The 23,384-nt window shown below is 46.7% G+C and overlaps 1 protein-coding gene across 7 annotated transcripts in view; it reads right to left on the bottom strand.

Annotated features, from left to right (window-relative positions):
- Positions 1-23,384, bottom strand: part of IPO13 (importin 13) — an 84,664-nt gene that overhangs the window by 55,244 nt on the left and 6,036 nt on the right. For 3 of the 7 annotated variants that reach the window (XR_008846713.1, XM_056533067.1, XM_056533069.1), the window contains exons 2-3: positions 18,319-18,583; positions 9,051-9,787 (exon numbers count right to left, since the gene is read on the bottom strand). Coding sequence is in view for 6 of the 7 variants with exons in the window: in XM_056533067.1 (XP_056389042.1) it covers positions 9,051-9,787; positions 18,319-18,375 (794 nt within the window). In the remaining variant the exon portion in view is untranslated. Of the gene's footprint in view, positions 1-9,050; positions 9,788-18,318; positions 18,584-21,334; positions 21,440-23,384 lie in introns of those variants that run through there. The other 4 variants (XM_056533072.1, XM_056533071.1, XM_056533070.1 and 1 more) reach the window with 2 other exon arrangements.

The raw sequence follows: 23,384 nt of genomic DNA, 5'->3' as shown, positions 1-23,384 counted from the left end.
TGTATGATTGCAGGGGTCCCGCTGCTGGAGACCCCCGCGATCTCTGTGCAGCCCCTGGCATTCTGTGCTGGCGCACTACCTCCGAGATGGGGGCATGACGTCACGCTACACCACGCCCCCTCCATTCATGTCTATGGGAGGGGGCGTGACGGCCGTCACGCCCCCTCCCATAGACATGAATGGAGGGGGCGTTGTCGTGACGTCACATCCCCGTCTCGGAGGCAGCGTCCAGCACAAAATGCCGGGGGCTGCACAGAGATCGCGGGGGTCCCCAGTGGCGGGACCCCTGCAATCATACATCTTATAAAATGTATAAAGCCAGAATACCCCTTTAAGCACCATTGACTATGGAAATGCAAAAATCCCTTTTATGCATTTCCATTGCGCGTAGGTGCTGGGCTACACCCGTCTGCGCGCTTCCTTCAAGTGTCTTGGATGAACTGAATAAACTTTTTTTTACCCCCCCCTGACTATAGCGCAGTCCCGGAAATTCTCCAAGAGATTCAACTATGAGATTAATTATGTTCACTCTTCCTATGGAATCCAATTCCTATTGTGAATCCAGTGAATAGTTGGTCTACGTCTACATAGGAGTGTCCAGCCAAAGCCACCATCATAAATCCAACGCATTTTTAGGCTGCCTAGTCTAGGGGTCCATAGACACATTGGAGCAGGGTTTCCAAACCAGTGTGCCTCCAGCTGTTGCAAAACTACAACTGCAAGCAAGGCTTTTAACTGTTTGGTCATGCTTGGAGTTTTATTTTTGCAACAGCAGCAGGCACACTGGTTGGGAAACATTGCACTACTAAAAGGTTGGTCAGGTCAGCCATCTATTATAGGATAAAGTAAAAACGTGCTCGTAGACCTTCACCAGCTGTAGTTTGGAGCAGCCATTTTGGTTCAGTGATGCGGATGATAAATCATAGGATGATGCAAAATCTTGTAATATCTTTTTAATGTATTTTATAGAGAAGCTTTCTAAGCTTATAAGCAGAAAACACGCAGGTTACACATCACAGATACACAGGGGATAAAAAAGAGTTGGGCTATAAATTGTCCCGCTATGTAGTCTATGGCCCTATATCTGGACATTTTACGGCACAACTTAGTATGAATATCTGTTGTTTGTATTCATGTTTCTCGATCTTTTAGAGCAGAGCCCAGACACTCATATATGTAAATAAAAAAATTATTAAATAATGTACGGTTAAATGGATGGAAGCGTGCAGTGAAACGATTCTATACAATTTACACAGACAGTAACGTAGAAAAAAAACTAATAGGATTTAAACCAGTTATTGAATTGATAAAAAGCGCGGTCAACCACCATATTCACGTTGACAAAAAATTTGTCGAAAACATACAAACTATTGCCAAATTATACACCCCTGCATTTCCAGAAAGCCTTTTGGCATGCTTCGGGCATGCTGGGAGTTGTAGTTTGGCAATGGCTGGAGGCACACTGGTTGGGAAACACTAACTAAAACTTGTGTGTTGGGTACTTAAATAGAAGTCAATGGATACATCTATATATATACGATTTCACACGATAAAGTCATATCGAATACAAAAAGTGTGATGTGAATTCAGCCCTTTTGTCAGGCAGCTCTACGTCCTCTGGCTCTACGTCCTCTGGCTCTACGTCCTCTGGCTCTACGTCATCTCGCTCTACGTCATCTCGCTCTACGTCATCTCGCTCTACGTCATCTCGCTCTACGTCATCTCGCTCTACGTCATCTCGCTCTACGTCATCTCAAGCTGAGGTACTTAAGTGGGAGTATTGGCTCACTGAGTGGAAGCACGGGCACAATGAACTCTTCACCTTGTGGCACTCACCTCTTGATTCCCGGCCTTCTGGCTAGGATCAGAGAAATTTTTATAGATCCGGCCGGATGTCCGGGCAGTATATCTGCAAACATTTACTTATTTATTTTTATCACTGTGTCACTTTTTGCGTGTTGTGTGTCCACAGGATTTGTCAGGATGCGGTAGCCCTTCTGGGTGTCCCTCCTGGCGGTCTAGGGGAGGTGTGTGGGGCCATTAGGTTCCGCACCTCCCTGCAAATACCCAGGTACTCCTGCATGGTGTTATCGGCTCTGCAGGCAGATACCTTGGCTAACGCCAAGGGGGATGCCGGGAGCATTTGTGGTCCCTTTGTAGCTTCGGCGAAAAGGGACAACGAACCTGGAACCTCGCAGGTGTCTTCTGGTCCGGAGGCGAAGGGTAAGGTTTGTTGGGGGGGGCCTCTCTCCTATCGGGAAGGGCTTGCGATAGACCGCATCCTCTGTGCACATTTTTTTTTTAGTGTAACACGTTTGCACTTTTTCTTTCACATTGGGTGATTCGAGAGCACGTTCCTCAGCTTTTAGATAATAAAAAAAATCTCGCTCTACGTCATCTCTCCAGGTATATGTGCAGGACAGGCTGGCACTAAGCTCTATGCAGCTATTGTCCTTCCTGTGACCTTTCCCTAGACGTCTTCGTATGCTCTGTCCATAGCTGAGGGAGCGTTACAGTGTCTCTGCTGCTGTTTGGCTATGACACATCTTCTCCAACTAAACCTTCAGCTGTTTTGTAGCCTTGGCCTGGCGATGAAAGGGTTAGTGAAGCTGCAGTCCCCAGACGTGGGGGGGGGATACAGCAGCTCAGCTCTGCAATTAAGTTCCTTCTATTATTGCTGGTGTGAACAGGGCGCGAGCTCGCAGGAAGGGAAGAGGAGAGGATAAGTGGTTGCTAAGCAACTGGAAGGTCGAGCAGCCAATCGGTGTGCCCCGTTTGTGGTCACGATGGGTACCAATTCCCAGGGATGCAAGATGCTGTCTGCTAGGATCACAAGCGGGAACTGCACCTTCCCCCCCATATCACACACCTTTCAAAGAGACGCCCGCCGTACGCAGATGGGGGAGGGGTGTCTGCGCCTGCCGCATGCTATAACATGGAAGCTGGAGTGTAATACAAAACAGAACTGAGCAGGAACGCATCTCAAGTCTAATAATACTCAGGATTCATGTGACACTAAATAGAGAGAGTCTTAGGCTATGTTCACATCTGTATCATACACCACTGCCATGTATCCCAAACGTATGTGCCAAAACAAGACCGATTAAGTACAACCTTACATACGTTTTTATCTTATATGTTAAAACAGTGCGCCTCCAGCTGCTGCAAAACTACAACTGTCCCAGGGCCTCAGAGTGTACACCTAAGGTCTATACCAGTGTTTCCCGGCCCAGGTGCCTCCAGCTGTTGAAAAATGACAACTCCCATTATAGATATATAGACAACGTCTTATACAGGCAGTTTACAAAACTCATTGTCATATCCTACTATAGTGTTTCCCATCCAGGGCTCCTCCAGCTGTTGCAAAACTACAACTCCCAGCATGCCTGGACAGTCTTTGGCTGTCCAGGCATGCTAGGAGTTGTAGTTTTGTAGCAGCTGGAGGCACCCTGATTGGGAAACACTGTGTTAAACATATTACACACACATTATTTATATATATATATATATATATATATATATATATATATATATTAGGACTCCTTCACGACTACACCACAGCAGTACACCAGGAGATACGCTTTGCCCCCTGCACGACTGGCTTTGATTATTTTGTGGTACAGAAAAGTCTATGCAGGTATATGTTTAAAAGGTATCATTTCAAAACATACGCAAATATATACAATCATATAAAAACGTAGAGCAGAAACAAAGCATTTAATAAAAATGTATGCAACACAAATTGGTCTTGATCCTGTACATATGTTTGTGGTATATGCAGGTGTGTAGTACAGATGTGGACATAGCCTAAGAGAGATTACAATAGTCATCTCAGGTCTTCTTATACATAGGATTCATGGTACATTCACATCTGAGGTATACCACAATCGTATGTACCAAACACCAAATTGGTTCACTATTCTATTCACACAATACGTCACTAATCAGGGGTGTGGAAATTTTATAAAAAACTACTTGTCCACGGGACTAAAATGGAGCAAAATCTACTTGTCCCTCATGACGATCTACTTGTCCGGGCCAATTTTCGCTTTTACGCTCTGATTTTTTCCTCCTCGCCCTATAATAGCCATAACTACCTACTATAATGATAACTACCTACTATAATGACACCTTTTAATTTTTCAATAACGTATTCTCTGAACCAAAATATATATATATTTAGGGAAGTGAAATTGAAATAGTAAAAGATAATTTTGCAGATTTGGTGTTTTTCTTTTCTGCGCCATTTACCTTGTGGTTGAGGTAACATGTTAGTCTTATACTTTAGGCGCCTGATTACAGCGATACCAGATTTGTATCGTTTACGTCATGTTTTACTAATTCTGAACTTTTTCTAATTTTTTTAATTGCCATTTTTTAACCCCTGTAGCTTTATTTTTTTTTCCGCATACCAGGCTGTATGAGGGCTCATTTTTTGCTCCATAATCATTTTTTTGTATCGGTACCATTTCGGTATTGATCTGACTTTTTAATCGCTTTTTAACTTTTTTTTTCTGGGATATTATAAAAATTGCAAATCTGTGGTTTGGTATTTTTATTACATTTACCGTACGAGATACATAATGTTATATTTTAATAGGTTGCACAATTACGCACAAAGCGATACCAAATATGTTTATTTTTATTATGTTTGCATGTTTTTATATAGGAAAAGGGGGTGATTTGAACTTTTAACATGGAAGGGGTTAATGCAGCGATCTTCAAACTGTGGCCCTCCAGATGTTGCAAAACTACAACTCCCAGCATGCGAATTGTAGTTTTGTAACATCTGGAGGGGCACAGTTTGAAGACCACTGGGTGTCTTTCAAACTTTTATTAAAACTTTTTTTTTTTCTTTTACACTTTATTAGACTTATAGTAGGAATCATTAGATTCCTCAGACAGATGAATAGATTCTATTGAACTCTATTAATCTGTGTGATCTGTGATCCATTGATAGAGCCTGGTCCAGCCAGGATCTATCAATGACAGAGCCGGGACAGGAGGAAGCAGAGGTAAGTTCTCCGGCTACCTCCATAGTGGATCGCCCCCCTGCGATCGCGCTGCGGGGGGGAGGGGTGATCCACACCCCTAGCCCACCAGGGAGCATTCACATGTCCCTTTAGACCAGTGGTTCTCAACCTTTTCAGTGACCGTACCCCCCAAGGCCTGAAAGTATGTCCACGGGTACCCCCTCACGCGGAACTTGCGAGCGAGGGGTACCCGCAGACAAAAGGCGTGTTCTTACCTTTATACTAATGCATCCCATCTCCATCTTAATCCCCTTGTGCTATTATTCCCCCTCCGTCTTACTCCCCCTGTCCCACAATTCCCACCTCCCTCTGATTCCCTTTTACCATTATTCCCCCTCCATCTTTATCCCCTTGTGCCATTATTATCCAATATGGAACAAGGTGATTAAGATGGAGGAGGGGGAATAATGATACAGGGGGATTAATATGGAGGGGGGGTTGATAATTCCCCCCTCCCTCTGATCCCCTTTTGCCATATCGGATAATAATAGCAGCACAAGGGGATTAAGATGGAGGGGGGGGGGGGGGATAATCAACCCCCCCTCCTCCATATTAATCCCCTTGTGTCATTATTCCCCCCTCCCTCTGATCCCCTTTTGTCATTTTCCCCCCTCCATATTAATCCCCTTGTGCCATTATTATCGCATATGGCAAAAGGGGGATCAGAGGAAGGGGGGAATGGTGCAAGGGGATTAAGATGGAAGGGGAGAGGGGAGTAATAAAGCACAAGACATAAAATTTCAATGCCTTGTGCTTTATTACTCCCCCTCCATCTTAATGCCTTGTGCTCCGTCCCATACAGCCCCCCCCCCCCTGTACCATACAGCTGTTTACCTGGCGTCCTGTGGTCCCGTTGCCTGCTGCTTCACGGGATGTTCCACAGGGCCGCACTGACGTGTGACGTCCCTCTTCGCTGTGCGGCAACTCCGCGCAACGTCAGGGGAGGCCACACGTCTCCCTGGCAACCACGCAGCTCACTTACAGTAGCCCCAGCCGCATCTCTGGCCGCGCTACTGTACAGTGAGCTGCCGCGGCGATGCGCTGACAAATACTGGCCAATGCATGGCCGGTATTTGTCAGCGTTTTCGCGTACCCCAGGTTGAGAACCCAGGCTTTAGACGCCGCTGTCAGCTTTGACAGCGGCGATCTAAAGGGTTAATAGCCAGCCGCGGCGATCGCTGCATGCTGGCTATTAGCGGCGGCCCCCGGCTACTGAGAACAGCCGGGGGCCGCAGAGTATGGAGCGGGCAGGAATCCCGAGCCCGCTCCATACATACTGCAGAGCGCCGCATACAGTCTCCCCGTGCAGACGCGCCTCCTCCCCTCAGCTCTCCGAAGCTACAGCCGGGGGGAGTGAAGGCAGAGGACGCAGATCTGCACGGGGAGCAAGAAACCACGCCCCCTCATCTCCCCCCGCACGTCTGCAGAGCAGGGGAGAGAGACATACACAGCTTCTATCTCCCCTACTCTGCTTCGGATCTGCAGTCTGTATGGAGCGGGCTCCCGACTCCTGCCCGCTCCATACAGACTGCAGATCCGCCGCACTTGTCAGGTCCGGCCCTGCTTGCCCGAAGCCGGGCTAAGGGCCGGACAAATTCACCTGCCCGGCGCCCAAAACTGCTAGTCCGGGGCGTCGGGCGATACAAATTCCACATCCCTGCTAATATTCTTCTTGGGGGGAAATACTATTCATTCTTATACATGCGTACAGAAGAGTGTGGTGGGAGTTGTAGTTTTGCAACAGCTGGAGGCACGCTGGTTGGGAAGCACTGCCTTAAAGGGAGAGGCTCAGTATGGCCAGACATCCCCTACTGTTTTCTATATACACTGTATCTAATATATATAGGCTAGTACTAGATGCAATGATATAGTTAATATAATATTGAAAATACAACAACATGGAACATATAAACCATATCTAATAAACAGCTACTAGTCCATCCTTGTTATGGCCTATCAGAACCGGCTGCCCAGATGAGCAATGTATAGGTTCTGCGGTCTAATCATTTACATTGTGCTGTCACAGGTTCCCTTTAAATGTGTGACAGGTTCCCTTTAAATGTGTGAACCAAACAACTGGTCCTTAAGGGGTTTTGCAACCATGAACACTTATCCTCTATTCACAAGATAGAGAATACGGTTATGTTCACACGGTCACAAATGTGCAGAATTTGTCAGCGGGGAAAACAAGGGAGGACATATTTGCTTGATTTGATGGCACTCTGAAATGCGCTGCCAGAATCCACAAAAACATTAAATGAGTTCAATGTTCGTGCGGATGCTAGAATCAGGATTTCTGCAGCAGATGATATTCCGCCATGTGTACAGTGCAGCAGAATCCCATTGAAATCAATGAGACGCTGCTGCAGCAGAATATTCCAGCCTAAGTGTCTGATTACAGAGTCCGACTGCTGGGACCTCTCACTATCCAAGAAAAAGGACATCTGACTGATGAGAGCATACTCACCTGTCTGTTCATCTGTTCTCTATGGGAGCGCTGGGCAAAGCACAATGCCTCCAAGACATAAAAAGCGGACGTCTCATGGGGCGCTAAGCAAACCTGGTCAGACTTTTCGCTCTCAGCCTCGGCCGTCTCCGGCCGAGACTTCTACAGGAACTGACTTGGTCCCTCTCCGGCCTCCTCTTCTACAGGAACTGACTTGGTCCCTCTCCGGCCTCCTCTTCTACAGGAACTGACTTGGTCCGTCTCCGGCCGAGACTTCTACAGGAACTGACTTGGTCCCTCTCCGGCCTCCTCTTCTACAGGAACTGACTTGGTCCGTCTCCGGCCTCCTCTTCTACAGGAACTGACTTGGTCCGTCTCCAGCCTCCTCTTCTACAGGAACTGACTTGGTCCCTCTCCGGCCTCCTCTTCTACAGGAACTGACTTGGTCCGTCTCCAGCCTCCTCTTCTACAGGAACTGACTTGGTCCCTCTCCGGCCTCCTCTTCTACAGGAACTAACTTGGTCCCTCTCCGGCCTCCTCTTCTACAGGAACTGACTTGGTCCCTCTCCGGCCTCCTCTTCTACAGGAACTGACTTGGTCCCTCTCCAGCCTCCTCTTCTACAGGAACTGACTTGGTCCGTCTCCAGCCTCCTCTTCTACAGGAACTGACTTGGTCCCTCTCCGGCCTCCTCTTCTACAGGAACTGACTTGGTCCCTCTCCAGCCTCCTCTTCTACAGGAACTGACTTGGTCCGTCTCCAGCCTCCTCTTCTACAGGAACTGACTTGGTCCCTCTCCAGCCTCCTCTTCTACAGGAACTGACTTGGTCCGTCTCCAGCCTCCTCTTCTACAGGAACTGACTTGGTCCCTCTCCAGCCTCCTCTTCTACAGGAACTGACTTGGTCCGTCTCCGGCCTCCTCTTCTACAGGAACTGACTTGGTCCCTCTCCAGCCTCCTCTTCTACAGGAACTGACTTGGTCCCTCTCCAGCCTCCTCTTCTACAGGAACTGACTTGGTCCGTCTCCGAACTGAGAGCAGACAGTCTGACCTGGTTTGCTTAGCGCCCCATGAGAAGTCCGCTCTTTATGCCTTGGAGGCATTGTGCTTTGCTCTACAATTACCCGTGTCCTGTTGAAATACCGGAGGGACCAGGTGGCAGCTCACTGCAAACAACGCGCTATGAGATGTTATGCTTTCAGCATAACATGTCCAGATAAGGTGCCATACATCTCACCTTTCCTCATCCACCATTTACTCTTGATGATCTACACTAGGTGCGCACCTTCTTTTTCATCCATTTTCATCTATGGGAGCGCTGGAGATACACGAGCCCTCTACATAGGTATCTCCGCTGTTCCTATAGAGCATGCATGAAGCAGGGCCTGACGTGCTGCTCTATGCAGTGGGGAGATTTAGGCCATATTTTGGAGATCATTGGGGTCCATTCTGTGGATAAGGGATACATTTTTAAACTACCCCTTTAATCTACAAGATACTAGTGTATTAAAGACATAGTGAGTACATAACAATGCCACAGGGGCCCATAACACCAGAGTAATGAAGTATCTGACCTTTGTGCATCGGGCTGAGAGATGGTATTCACTAAAGCCTCAACCGCAGAGTCAAACAGTTCAGGGTCCCGTAGGGCGGAGAACGCCGCCATGGTCAGTTCCTCACATTCAGTTAGGGGGATGCCTAATTGTGCCCAACTGGAGAAACACTTCAGCACCTTCTGCTTGACAAATCCTGGGGAGTCGCTCTGCTGTAAGAGCTGTCGCAGCAAGGGGAAGACGCAGGCACACTCCTGAGAGAGACAGCTGCGTACCTGTCCTTTACGATAAGGTGGGAGACGGCTAGTCTGGAACTCCTCGGGCAAAACAGTCAACAACTCCAAAAGCGCCAAGCAACGAGCTCTGCCATCTGTCTGTCCATCCTCTGTCTGGAACACCTGCACCATGTCCGGCACAGCGTGCGGCCACGTGTCAGGCATCATGTTTAACGCCAATGACGCCAGCGCCACGCAGAGGCGGGTGAGGACAATCTTGGAGCCACTAGCAAAGGCAGAGATCTGTGAAAAAAGCTGTGACTTGAGGGTCTGGTACTGGTCTGAAGGTATATCCCCCCAGTATCGAGATATCTTGATGTGCAGCGCGCTGGCTCCGAAGTATTGGATCTCAGGTACTTTGCCACCGTTTAGGAGCTGCCAGCTAAACTGCCAGGCCTGAGGGGATAGCTGGGCCTGCATTAACCACTTCTGGGCAAGGTTCTTGTTGTCGATGTTGGGATCATAGTATAACTGGTGAAGAGCCTGAATAAGAGAAGAAACACAGTGACATACTGAATACAGAACACAATATAACAGGTTGCTCCACTTTAGCCTAGGGTTACACAGTGGCTTTAGCTCATAGCGTCACACTGCCTGCATTTCAGCTAATAAAAGTGACTGTGGTCAAATAATCCTGCAGGTCGCCACAGGACCACAATAAAATATATTAGCTGTGATACAGGTACGTGACACTGCAATATTTAGTTGCAAGGCCTGCGTTGCAGCATAAGTTGCTCTGCAGCCCAAGCCTTACAGAGAAGCAAAACTAAGCACTACAATAACGTTACCCATAGAGCACTGTTTCCCAACCAGGGTACCTCCAGATGTTGCAAAACTACAACTCCCAGCATGTTGGGAGTTGTAGTTTTGCAACAGCTGGAGGCACCCTGGTTGGGAAACAGTGGTATACATTATACAGTGATATAGATGGCTGTATAATGTATACGCCCTCCCAATGAGTTAATTAGCGCTGCTCAGCCATGCTAATTAACTCCTTCCTTGTTAGGCTGCCGCATAGCGTTCAGCCCAGCAAGATGTTACAGTAAACCAGCGGAGATAAGTTACGCTGCGCAGAACTTCGTACACAATCTATGAGGAAATAGGAGACAAGAGAAGTGAGGACGCTTGGCTGTCCAGGCATGCTGGGAGTTGTAGCTTTGCAACAGCTGGAAGCACCATGGTTGGGTAACACTGCCATAGAGCAAGGGCTACATGGTGGTGCAGCCAAAGATCATTATGCCACTTTGTTGCATCCCAGCTCTTTAAAGTGACTCAACGAGTCGCAATTTACTATCATCAGCTGCTATGGTGTCCTGCAGACATGTGACCAGTGTTGTGTCCAAATTCACTGTGCAGCCCTAGCCTTATATTGTTTCCCACTAAATATTTGACACAAAGAAATACTAAATAAATAGTGACAGAAGGAGGTGGATATTTAGGCCACATGCACATCACGATTTTTGCATTCATGGAACACATTGTTGAAACGGATGGCCTCAAATCGTACACAAAAAAAATAAAACTGGTTGTGTCTAAAAATCGTACCTGTCAGACATATGGTAGAAAGAAATAAATGGAAAAAAAATTGTATCTGTTCTTATGTTTCTGGATCTTTCTACACTATTCCTAAGCTACTATGCAGGTGTAAAAAAAATAAAATAAATAAAAATAAAAAAGATGCAATTCAACAGTTTAACACAATTTACATTGAAAAAGTCGTGGTCAACCATGATTTTTCATCAGACAAAAACTTGGGTGAAGAAATAAAGGGACCAAAACGGGCGCATGTGTTGGATACGTCTTGTCAAAAGAAGTCAATAAATGTGTTTGGATATATAGGAGTCTATACAAATTGTATGAACTCGACGAATGCAAAAATCATGATGTAAATGAGCACAAAGATTCCTTCTCTATTTCATGCATATTATTTCGTATATATTTGTATTGTATGTGATTGGTGGGGTTGGCATGAAATGATGCTTATAATCTGTGTTAGGCCGGGTTCACACCACATTTTTGCAGTACAGTTCCTGTATACGTTTTCAATTTGAAAACCGTACGGAACCATATTGAAAACCGTATGCATTGACTCTCCATTGAAAACCATATGCCAAAAGATGCATCAGGTTGTGTCCGTTCTGCATCCTGTACGGTTTTGTCAGTTTTTTCCTGCACCCAAAACCATAGCCTACCACGGTTTTGGGTCCGGGTGAAAAAAACGTATTGAAACGTTTAATTTTTATTTATTTTTTTTAACATGGGGGTCAATGGGAACCGTACATAACTGTATGTATGGTTCCATCCGGTTTTCACCATACGGTTTTTTACTTTGCACAGTTTTTTTTTCTTGGAATTTCAATCAAACAAGTGAAACTTTATTCATAATGGAGTGAAAAGTTAAAAACTTATACTTTTTTTTTTTTAACTGATGCAACCGGACATTTTTCAAACCGTATACGGATTAAAATTTATAGGCACGTTTTGATGCAGTTTGGTCCGGTTTTCAGGAATCCGTTTATTTTATCAAACCTGATACGAGAACTGTATTGCAAAAATGTGGTGTGAACGCAGCCTTACATTCAGACACACCATGCCCCCCACCCCCCGCAAAGATCGATCCTTCCCTGAGGACCCCAAAAATAGCGCATCCACTGCATTTGCGGGCGCAGAGCAATGAGGCTGTATTGACTTTCTAGCATCTTACAGTTTGTGCCCTGTGTGTGTCATTCATGCCTTATGCCAGGAGGATCCTGTCACCAGGAGGAGGCAGGGAGGGTCTCACAGCTGCTGATGTCCCCAGAGCGCTGGGTAATGTCACCTCATGTCACATCAGGGAAGTCGCCAGTGTCAGAGCGAGATCCATACGCTCCGCATAGTCCTACAAGAATGCACCGAGAATACCTAAAGGCCGAATCACTGGAAGCCAAGCAAGACCCCGTGGATCCGCCATAGCCTGGAAACTGTAGCCAAGATGTTGCAATTACACCCAGAAGCCTAGATAGTCACAAATTACATATACCACTGAATTCCATCAATTAGAATAGTAGGTCTCCTTATACCAACAAATGTTCAAAAGGGTATGTTCACACTGAGAAATTCAAGAGGAATTCACGAGGCATAATCTCGGTCAGGAAATTGTTGCCTTCTGTCATTTCATCCATCAAGGAAAATTCGAGTGGAAACGAAGAGGAATGAAGGAGGAGGCTATTTAATTTGACTTTATTGGATTCAGCTTGAAATGGATTTCGTCAGGAAAAAAAAAAAATCCCAATGACTTCAATGGGCGAATGAACATGTTCTATCTTCAGGCGGAATAGAATTCAGCGTCAGAATTCCTGAGTGTGATCAGGGCAGCAGAAAGTCCATTAAAGTAAAAGGAACTTTCATTGTAATATGATTTGGAGCAGAATAAGGGAGCAGAATTAGGCTGGGTTCACACTGCAGAATTTCTGGTCTGAATTTCTGCCGGAGATCAAGCCGGCGGCGCTAGGACCGAGCAGACTCAATTGCTGCCCCCATAGACTGCAATGCATTTCTGGGTGGATCTTTTGGGAGATCTGCTTAAAAATGCATTGCCATCTACGGCGACGGCAATGTAGTCCGCGCGGTCCTAGTGCCCCCTGATCGATCTCCGGCAGAAATTCTGCTCATGAATTCCACAGTGTGAACCTAGCCTTACTCGAATAATTTCCTCTCCAATTCCTCAGTGTGAACATACCCTCCGAAGGAGCTGTACGGGCTCCGAAAGTGCTTGTTGTTTGGAAAAAAAATCTTTATCCACTATATATTACGATTTGTAATCTATGGGATTTCTGCGCAATTGGAGATTTTTTGAACATTCCTTGCATTTCTCTCACAGGCCGGCACTCGACTCCTACGCAGCATATCCTGATTTTGTATGGTCTCCCCGGAATGGGATTGATTTACTCTTCGTGGTGGTGTGGCTTTCCCACAACCATTCCAGGTGAGCGCCCTGTTGCTGTGAATTCATTTTGCTACATTGGGCTGAACGTATTACCCCATGAAGCGCTCCCCGTGCTTTTTCTGTGTTCTCTTTACATCCTTATACCAACAATATATTACTGAGAATTCAAGGGACCTTAAAACTTCACTTTTATTCTTAAAGGTCTTGCTAGAGAAAAAAAAAAAAATGTATCCCCCCACCCACAGGAGAGTAGATAAGTGTCTGACTGGGAAGGTCTGACCGCTGGGAACAGGACAGGGGACACATTTTTTTTTTCTCCCGACAATCCTTTTGAAGGGGTTCTCCACTGCCCTGCCTTCCGGAGCTCCGCTCGCAGTGTCCGGAAGTTTATTACTCCGAACGCTGTGTGCGGGCTTCCGTGTTCGAGGCCGCCCCCGCTGTCACGCCCCCTTCCCATAGACTTTCGTTGAGGGGGTGGGCGTGACGTCACGAGGGGGCAGCCTTGAACACGGAAGCCTGCACACAGCGTTCGGAGTAATAAACTTCCGGACGCTGCGAGCGGAGTTCCGGAAGGCAGGGCAGTGGAGAACCCCTTTAAAAGGGGAACTCTGGTGGAAACAAGTAGAAAATAAATGTGTTCAAATCAACTAATGCCGGAAAGTTAAACAAATATGTAAATTACTTCCATCAAAAAAATCTTAATCCTTCCAGTACTTATCAGCTGCTGTATGCTATAGAGGAAGTTGAGTTGTTCTTTCCTGTCTGACCACAGTGCTCTCTGCTGACACCTCTGTCTGTGTCAGGAACTGTCCACAGTAGGAGCAAATCCCCATGGCAAACCTCTCCTGCTCTGGACAGTTCCTGACATGGACAGAGGTGTCAGCAGAGAGCACTGTGGTCAGAGTGGAAAGAACTACACAACTTCCTGTAAAGCATACAGCAGCTGATAAGTACTGGAATGGTTAATATTTTTAAATAGAAGTGATTTACAAATCTGTTTAACTTTCTTGCACCAGTTGATGTGAAAACAATTTTTTCCACCGGAGCACCCCTTTAAGAATAAACGTGATGCTTTAAGGTCCCTTGACTTCTCAGTGAGGTGTTGTGTGTATATATATATATATATATATATATATATATATATATGTTACTATATTATTATTCTTATTTGGGCATTCGGTGATATATGTAAAATGTGACTATTTAGGCTTCTGGGTGAGATTGCAACATCCTGACTACAGTTTCCAGGCTCTGGCGGATCCCCGGGGTCTTCCAGGTATTCTCGGTGCATCCTCCTGTCAGCTGCAGGTTTCTTGTAGGACAATGCGGAGTGTGTGGATCTCGCTCTGACACTTGCTCTAGACAACCCCTTAAAACATAAAAGTGATATTTTAATGTCCCTTGAATTCCCAGTGATGTGTAGTCACATATTACATTCCCACTGCAGATTGATATTCTGATTATTTTACCATAATCGATACCTATGATAAACTTTACTGACGAAAGATCTGAAGCAACCCCCGACATCAGGGGAAGATCCTGTTTACTGAATAACTATTATAACGATATTACAGATCACCTCTGATTACGCACAGAGCCGTCATCCCCTGCTGTGACATAAGCTTCTTCACTACTGTGCACAATCCTGCACACAACATCTCCAGACACACAACAAAGGCCAAGTGTACAGAAAAAAACACAAAACCCATCCCCCTCCCATAGCGGCAGAGCCAGGCACAGCTGTACCCAGCATCGCTCTGCAGAGATGAAGCAATGAGACGCATTCATGTAGAATAGCAGCTCTGCACTCCATGGTACTGAAGGGATGTGCGAGAAGAAAACTGGGCCATATATATGTGGGCTATAAGGATATGCCCGAACTAGCAAAGGGTCATGTACATGTATATGATGTACCCTCCTCTGCACTGGGTGGTATATATATGGGATGTACCCTCCTCTGCACTGGGTGGTATACAATGGGGATCAAAAGTTTGGGCACCCCAGGTAAAAAAATGTTATTTATCCAAAAGGCATCAAATTACAGATTAGACATTCTTATAATATGTCACCAAAAGTTACATTTTATTTCCATCATTTACACTTTCATAATAACAGAAAACAAAAAAATGGCGTCTGCAAAAGTTTGTGCACCCTGTAGAGTTAATATCTTGTACTGCCCCTTTGGCAAGTATCACAGCTTGTAAACACTTTTTGTAGCCAGCCAAGAAAGAGTCTTTCAATTCTTGTTTGAGGTATCTTTGCCCATTCTTCCTTACAAAAGTCTTCCAGTTCTTTGAGATTTCTGGGCTTTCTGTCACGCACTGCTCTTTTAAGGTCTATCCATAGATTTTCAATTATGTTGAGGTCAGGAGATTGTGAAGGCCATGGCAAAACCTTCAGTTTACGCCTCTTGATGTAATCCCCCGTGGATTTCGAGGCGTGTTTAGAATCAGTATCCATTTGTAGAAGCCATCCTCTCTTTAACTTCAGCTTTTTCACAGATGGCATCAAATTAGCATCCAAAATTTGCAGAAATTTTATTGAATCCATTTTTCCTTCTACTCGTGAGATATTCCCTGTGCCACTGGCTGCAATACAACCCCAAAGCATGATTGATCCAACCCCATGCTTAACAGTTGGACAGAGGTTCTTTTCATTAAATTCTGTTCCCCTTCTTCTCCAAACGTACCTTTGCTCATTCCGGCCAAAAAGTTCCATTTTAACCTCATCGGTCCACAGAACTTGTTTCCAAAATGCATCCAAAATGCATCAGGCTTGTCTATATGTTCATTTGCAAAGTTCAAACGCTGATTTTTGTGGTGAGGACGTAGAAGAGGTTTTCTTCTGATGACTCTTCCATGAAGACCATATTTGTACAAGTATCTCTTTATAGTGGAATAATGTACCACAACTCCAGTGTCTGCCAGATCTTTCTGGAGGGATTGTGCAGTCAAACGTGGGTTTTGAATTGTCTTTCTCACAATCCTGCGAGCTGTTCTATCTGATATTTTTCTTAGTCTTCCAGATCTTGCTTGAACTTACACTGTTCTTTATGACTGCCATTTCTTAATTACATTCCGAACAGAGGATATTGACATCTGAAAACGTTTTGCTATCTTCTTATAGCCTTCTCCAGCTTTGTGAGCGTCAACTATTTTCAGTTTCAGATTTCTAGACAACTGCTTAGAAGAACCCGTGGTGCTGATTGTTGGGGCAAGGTCAGATGAGTCTGGGCATTTAAAACCTTTGAGACTGACGTCACCTGGTCTTCCCAGATGATGATTGAGAACAATCCATGACACTGGCAGGTCTCAGCTTTGCAAAGGGGGCAGTGCATGCTATAAATTCTGCAGGGGGCCCAAACTTTTGTAGACGCCATTTTTTTGTTTTCTGTTATTTTGAAAGTGTAAATGATGGAAATAAAATGTAACTTTTGGTGACATATTATTAGAATGTCTAATCTGTAATTTGATGCCTTTTGGAGATTTTACCATCTTTCCTCGGCTTCTTTATGCACATTAATAAAAAAAATTATCTGGGGTGCCCAAACTTTTGATCCCCACTGTATATGGGATGTACCCTCCTCTGCACTGGGTGGTATATATGGGATATACCCTCCTCTGCACTGGGTGGTATATATAGGATGTACCCTCCTCTGCACTGGGTGGTATATATATGAGATGTACCCTCCTCTGCACTGGGTGGTATATATATAGGATGTACCCTCCTCTGCACTGGGTGGTATATATAGGATGTACCTGCTCGTGCACTGGGTGGTATATATATATAGGATGTACCCTCCTCTGCACTGATGGAATATATGAGATGTACCCTCCTCTGCACTGGTGGTATATATGGGATATACCCTCCTCTGCACTGGTGGTATATATGAGATGTACCCTCTGCACTGGTGTTATATATGAGATGTACCCTCCTCTGCACTGGTGGTATATATATAGGATATACCCTCCTCTGCACTGGGTGGTATATATGAGATGTACCCTCCTCTGCACTGGTGGTATATATGAGACGTACCCTCCTCTGCACTGGTGGTATATATGAGATGTACCCTCCTCTGCACTGGGTGGTATAAATATAGGATATACCCGCCTCTGCACTGGGTGGTATATATATATAGGATGTACCCTCCTCTGCACTGGGTGGTATATATATAGGATGTACCCTCCTCTGCACTGGGTGGTATATATAGGATGTACCTGCCCGTGCACTGGGTGGTATATATATAGGATATACCCTCCTCTGCACTGATGGAATATATGAGATGTACCCTCCTCTGCACTGGTGGTATATATGGGATATACCCTCCTCTGCACTGGTGGTATATATGGGATATACCCTCCTCTGCACTGGTGGTATATATGAGATGTACCCTCTGCACTGGTGTTATATATGAGATGTACCCTCCTCTGCACTGGTGGTATATATATAGGATATACCCTCCTCTGCACTGGGTGGTATATATGAGATGTACCCTCCTCTGCACTGGTGGTATATATGAGATGTACCCTCCTCTGCACTGGTGGTATATATGAGATGTACCCTCCTCTGCACTGGGTGGTATAAATATATGATATACCCGCCTCTGCACTGGGTGGTATATATATATAGGATGTACCCTCCTCTGCACTGGGTGGTATATATGAAATGTACCCTCCTCTGCACTGGGTGGTATATATATAGGATATACCCTCCTCTGCACTGGGTGGTATATATAGGATGTACCCTCCTCTGCACTGGGTGGTATATATGAGATGTACCCTCCTCTGCAATGGGTAGTGTATATGGGATATACCCTCCTCTGCAATGGGTGGTGTATATGGGATATACCCTCCTCTGCACTGGGTGGTATATATATATAGGATATACCCTCCTCTGCACTGGGTGGTATATATGGGATATACCCTCCTCTGCAATGGGTGGTGTATATAAGATATACCCTCCTCTGCACTGGGTGGTATATATATAGGATATACCCTCCTCTGCACTGGGTGGTATATATGAGATGTACCCTCCTCTGCACTGGGTGGTATATATGAGATGTACCTGTGTATAAGAAGCCATAACTTACTTTCTCCACATTGTCCATGGTGAAGTCCAGGCTCTGCTGCTCCGGCCTGCGCTCCATCTCTGGACCTGGGGGAGGGGAGGAGGAGATCCTGGATCTGTTTGCGTTTCTAGAGGAGAATGATGGTGAATCAGCACATCCCAGCTCACACACAGCACAGAGGGAGGGGGCACTCCGTCACCTCCCAGCTGATCACATAGAAGGTGCCCCCCACCACTCAGCACCACCGCCCGTCCGCAGGTATCCCGCTGCCTAAGGAATGTGGACCCTGTGAAAATAGCAATCAGATGAGTGGGCGCTCTCTTACAAAGTGACTGCGTCTCAGTCTGCACTCTACTACAAAGTGACTGCGTCTCAGTCTGCACTCTCCTACAAAGTGACTGCGTCTCAGTCTGCACTCTCTTACAAAGTGACGGCGTCTCAGTCTGCACTCTCTTACAAAGTGACTGCGTCTCAGTCTGCACTCTACTACAAAGTGACTGCGTCTCAGTGTGCACTCTACTACAAAGTGACTGCGTCTCAGTGTGCACTCTACTACAAAGTGACTGCGTCTCAGTGTGCACTCTACTACAAAGTGACTGCGTCTCAGTGTGCACTCTACTACAAAGTGACTGCGTCTCAGTGTGCACTCTACTACAAAGTGACTGCGTCTCAGTGTGCACTCTACTACAAAGTGACTGCGTCTCAGTGTGCACTCTACTACAAAGTGACTGCGTCTCAGTGTGCACTCTACTACAAAGTGACTGCGTCTCAGTGTGCACTCTCGTACAAAGTGACTGCGTCTCAGTCTGCACTCTCCTACAAAGTGACTGCGTCTCAGTCTGCACTCTCCTACAAAGTGACTGCGTCTCAGTCTGCACTCTACTACAAAGTGACTGCGTCTCAGTCTGCACTCTACTACAAAGTGACTGCGTCTCAGTCTGCACTCTACTACAAAGTGACTGCGTCTCAGTCTGCACTCTACTACAAAGTGACTGCGTCTCAGTCTGCACTCTACTACAAAGTGACTGCGTCTCAGTCTGCACTCTCCTACAAAGTGACTGCGTCTCAGTCTGCACTCTCCTACAAAGTGACTGCGTCTCAGTGTGCACTCTACTACAAAGTGACGGCGTCTCAGTCTGCACTCTACTACAAAGTGACTGCGTCTCAGTCTGCACTCTCCTACAAGGTGACTGCGTCTCAGTCTGCACTCTCCTACAAAGTGACTGCGTCTCAGTCTGCACTCTCCTACAAAGTGACTGCGTCTCAGTGTGCACTCTACTACAAAGTGACTGCGTCTCAGTCTGCACTCTCCTACAAAGTGACTGCGTCTCAGTCTGCACTCTCCTACAAAGTGACTGCGTCTCAGTCTGCACTCTACTACAAGGTGACTGCGTCTCAGTCTGCACTCTACTACAAAGTGACTGCGTCTCAGTCTGCACTCTCCTACAAGGTGACTGCGTCTCAGTCTGCACTCTCCTACAAAGTGACTGCGTCTCAGTCTGCACTCTACTACAAGGTGACTGCGTCTCAGTGTGCACTCTCCTACAAGGTGACTGCGTCTCAGTCTGCACTCTACTACAAAGTGACTGCGTCTCAGTGTGCACTCTCCTACAAGGTGACTGCGTCTCAGTCTGCACTCTACTACAAAGTGACTGCGTCTCAGTCTGCACTCTCCTACAAGGTGACTGCGTCTCAGTCTGCACTCTACTACAAAGTGACTGCGTCTCAGTCTGCACTCTACTACAAAGTGACTGCGTCTCAGTCTGCACTCTCCTTCATCATGGTCTGTCTCTCCTGATCATGGACTTTCACATATCATAAGCCTGTATCTTCTGTGTGCACCCCCCAGTGTTATGAGCCTGTCTCTTCTGAGTGAGCACTCCCCCATGTCTCTCTCCTGATCGTGCACTCTCCTCCACTAGTCTGTCTCTCCTGATCGCAGTCTCCTCTCCTATGAGAGTCTGTCTCTCCTGATCGTGCACTCTCCTCCTATCAGGGTCTGTCTCTCCTGATCAAGCAGTCTCCTCTATGTCAGTCTGTCTTCCCTGATTGTGCACTCTCATCCTCTAGTATGTCGGTCTGTCTCCCCTGATCATGCAGTCTCCTCTCCTATCAGGGTCTGTCTCCCCTGATAGTGCACCCTCCTCCTGTATGTAGGTCTGTATCTCCTGATCGTGCACTCTCCTGTATGTAGGTCTGTCTCTCCTGATCGTGCACTCTCCTGTATGTAGATCTGTCTCTCCTGATCGTGCACTCTCTGGTAGGTAGGTCTGTCTCTCCTGATCTTGCACTCTCTATGTAGGTCTGTCTCTCCTGGTCGTGCATTCTCCTCCTGTATGTAGGTCTGTCTCTCCTGATCGTGCACTCTCCTCCTGTATGTAGGTCTGTCTCTCCTGTATGTAGGTCTGTCTCTCCTGATCGTGCACTCTCCTGTATGTAGGTCTGTCTCTCCTGTATGTAGGTCTGTCTCTCCTGAATGTAGGTCTGTCTCTCCTGAATGTAGGTCTGTCTCTCCTGAATGTAGGTCTGTCTCTCCTGATCGTGCACTCTCCTGTATGTAGGTCTGTCTCTCCTGTATGTAGGTCTGTCTCTCCTGTATGTAGGTCTGTCTCTCCTGTATGTAGGTCTGTCTCTCCTGTATGTAGGTCTGTCTCTCCTGATCGTGCACTCTCCTGTATGTAGGTCTGTCTCTCCTGATCGTGCACTCTCCTCCTGAATGTAGGTCTGTCTCTCCTGATCGTGCACTCTCCTGTATGTAGGTCTGTCTCTCCTGATCGTGCACTCTCCTGTATGTAGGTCTGTCTCTCCTGATCGTGCACTCTCCTCCTGAATGTAGGTCTGTCTCTCCTGATCGTGCACTCTCCTGTATGTAGGTCTGTCTCTCCTGTATGTAGGTCTGTCTCTCCTGATCGTGCACTCTCCTGTATGTAGGTCTGTCTCTCCTGATCGTGCACTCTCCTCCTGTATGTAGTGTCCCAGGGTCTGTGTGTCCTCCTCCCGTGTACCCCCGGCTCGTGTCCCCCGAGGCCCCCCTCACCCTGCAGTCTCCCCGGTGTCGCTCGCTCTCTCTCAGTGACACACACCAGCTGCGGGTCCTGTAGTGACTGCGGGCTGCCCCTGAGGTGCCTGTCTCCCGGACTGACAGGGGCCTCACCCCTCACCGGCACCCGCTGACCTCACCCTCTCCGCCGTACTCCCGGGACCGCTGTGTTCACGTACCACAGGTAATCGTTGTTTACTCATAAGACCGGCAGAGAGAAGACCGGCCTGGATGGACCCCGCCGCAAGGCTTTATGGGAGATGTAGTTTATGTATGTGTCTGCCTGGTACTGCTGTCAGGCTGGGGAGATGACTGAATACTGGACAGTAGTGTTCTCCAAACAGTGAGTCTCCAGCTATTGCAAAACTACTACTCCCAGCATGCCCAAGTGATCATTCAGTCGTCATTACAAGTCATACAATAAAACAATCATTATATGAATTACACCGCACAGTCATAGCGTAAACCAGTGGTCTTCAACCTGCAGACCTCCAGATGTTGCAAAACTACAACTTCCAGCATGCCCAAGTGATCATTCAGTCGTCATTACAAGTCATACAATAAAACAATCATTATATTAATTACACTGCACAGTCAATAGCGTAAACCAGTGGTCTTCAACCTGCAGACCTCCAGATGTTGCAAAACTACAACTCCCAGCATGACCGGACAGCCAACGGCTGTCTGGGCATGCTGGGAGTTGTAGTTTTGCAACATCTGGAGGTCCGCAGGTTGAAGACCACTGGCGTAAACGTATAAAAATACCAAAGTCGAGAATTGTGGATTTTAGGTCACTTCATCCCATCAATCCCATCAAAAAAGCATGGTACCAATAAAAATACAGATGATGACCTCATACTGCCACGTATACGGGAAAAAAATTATAGATTTAGGGGTCAGAAGAGGACAGAATTTACACATACTAATTTTCGCACTAAAATATATAATTTTATAAAAGTAGTAAAATAAAACAAAACCTATATAACTGGTTATCATCTTAATCACATGGACCTACAGAATAAAGGTAATGGGTCAATTGTAGGGATCGACCGATTATCGGTATGGCCGATATTATCGGCCGATAATCACGATTTTGGGCATTATCGGTATCGGCAATTACCTTGCCGATAAGCCGATAATGCCCCGCACCGCCCCGCGACCGCCACCCCCCCGACCCGCCGCATCGCACCCCCGACCCACCGCAGCGCGTCGCACCCCCCACCGTGATTCTGGGCGGTATACCGGTATGGATTTTTGCCCATATCGCTATACCGGTCGGGCCCCTCCCCCACCCTCCGAATCAATAAAAAAATTAAACTTACCCGTAATGGGGGTGGTCCGGGCCATCCATCCTTCCTTCCTGTAGTGTCCGGGGGCGTTCCGGGTGAAGAGTGAACCGGTCCGGGCTGTCCTTTTTCTCCGGGGGTCATCTTCTCCACTCTGGGCAGGCTCCGGCCTAGTACGCTGCATAGATGCCGCTACGCCGTGACGTCAGGTGCGTCGCTGTGCACGGGCGTCACTGCGCAGCGGCGTCTATGCAGCGTACTAGGCCGGAGCCTGCCCGAAGTGGAGAAGAGGACCCCCGGAGAAGAAGGACAGCCCGGACCGGTTCACTCTTCACCCGGAACGCCCCCGGACACTACAGGAAGGATGGATGGCCCGGACCACCCTGACAGGTAGGGGAGAGAAGCGGGTGGCGGCGGCGGCCTATGGCCCCGCAAAAGCCACTGCAGATCATTGATTTAAAGCGCCCGCTTTAAATCAGTGATCTGCAGCGGTGTCGCAGGGGGTTAAATAGCCGATAACTTATACCGGAATATCAGTATAAGTTATCGGCTATCGGCCCTAACCTGCACCGATTATCGGTATCGGCCCTAAAAAACCGAGATCGGTCGATCCCTAGTCAATTGTATCAAAAAGTGCGCAGAGTAAAAATGGAAGCCTCCAAAATGAGCAAAAAGGTGTTTGTTTTTTCTATTTTTCTCCAAAAAAAAAAAAATATATATATATATATATATTTTCATGGTAGATTTTGTGGTAAAATGAG

The sequence above is a fragment of the Hyla sarda genome, chromosome 7 (assembly GCF_029499605.1).
Source record: "Hyla sarda isolate aHylSar1 chromosome 7, aHylSar1.hap1, whole genome shotgun sequence".
Taxonomy (NCBI): domain Eukaryota; kingdom Metazoa; phylum Chordata; class Amphibia; order Anura; family Hylidae; genus Hyla; species Hyla sarda.
Note: the sequence above shows the minus strand (reverse complement) of the source record. Positions and strands in the feature narration are given on the sequence as shown.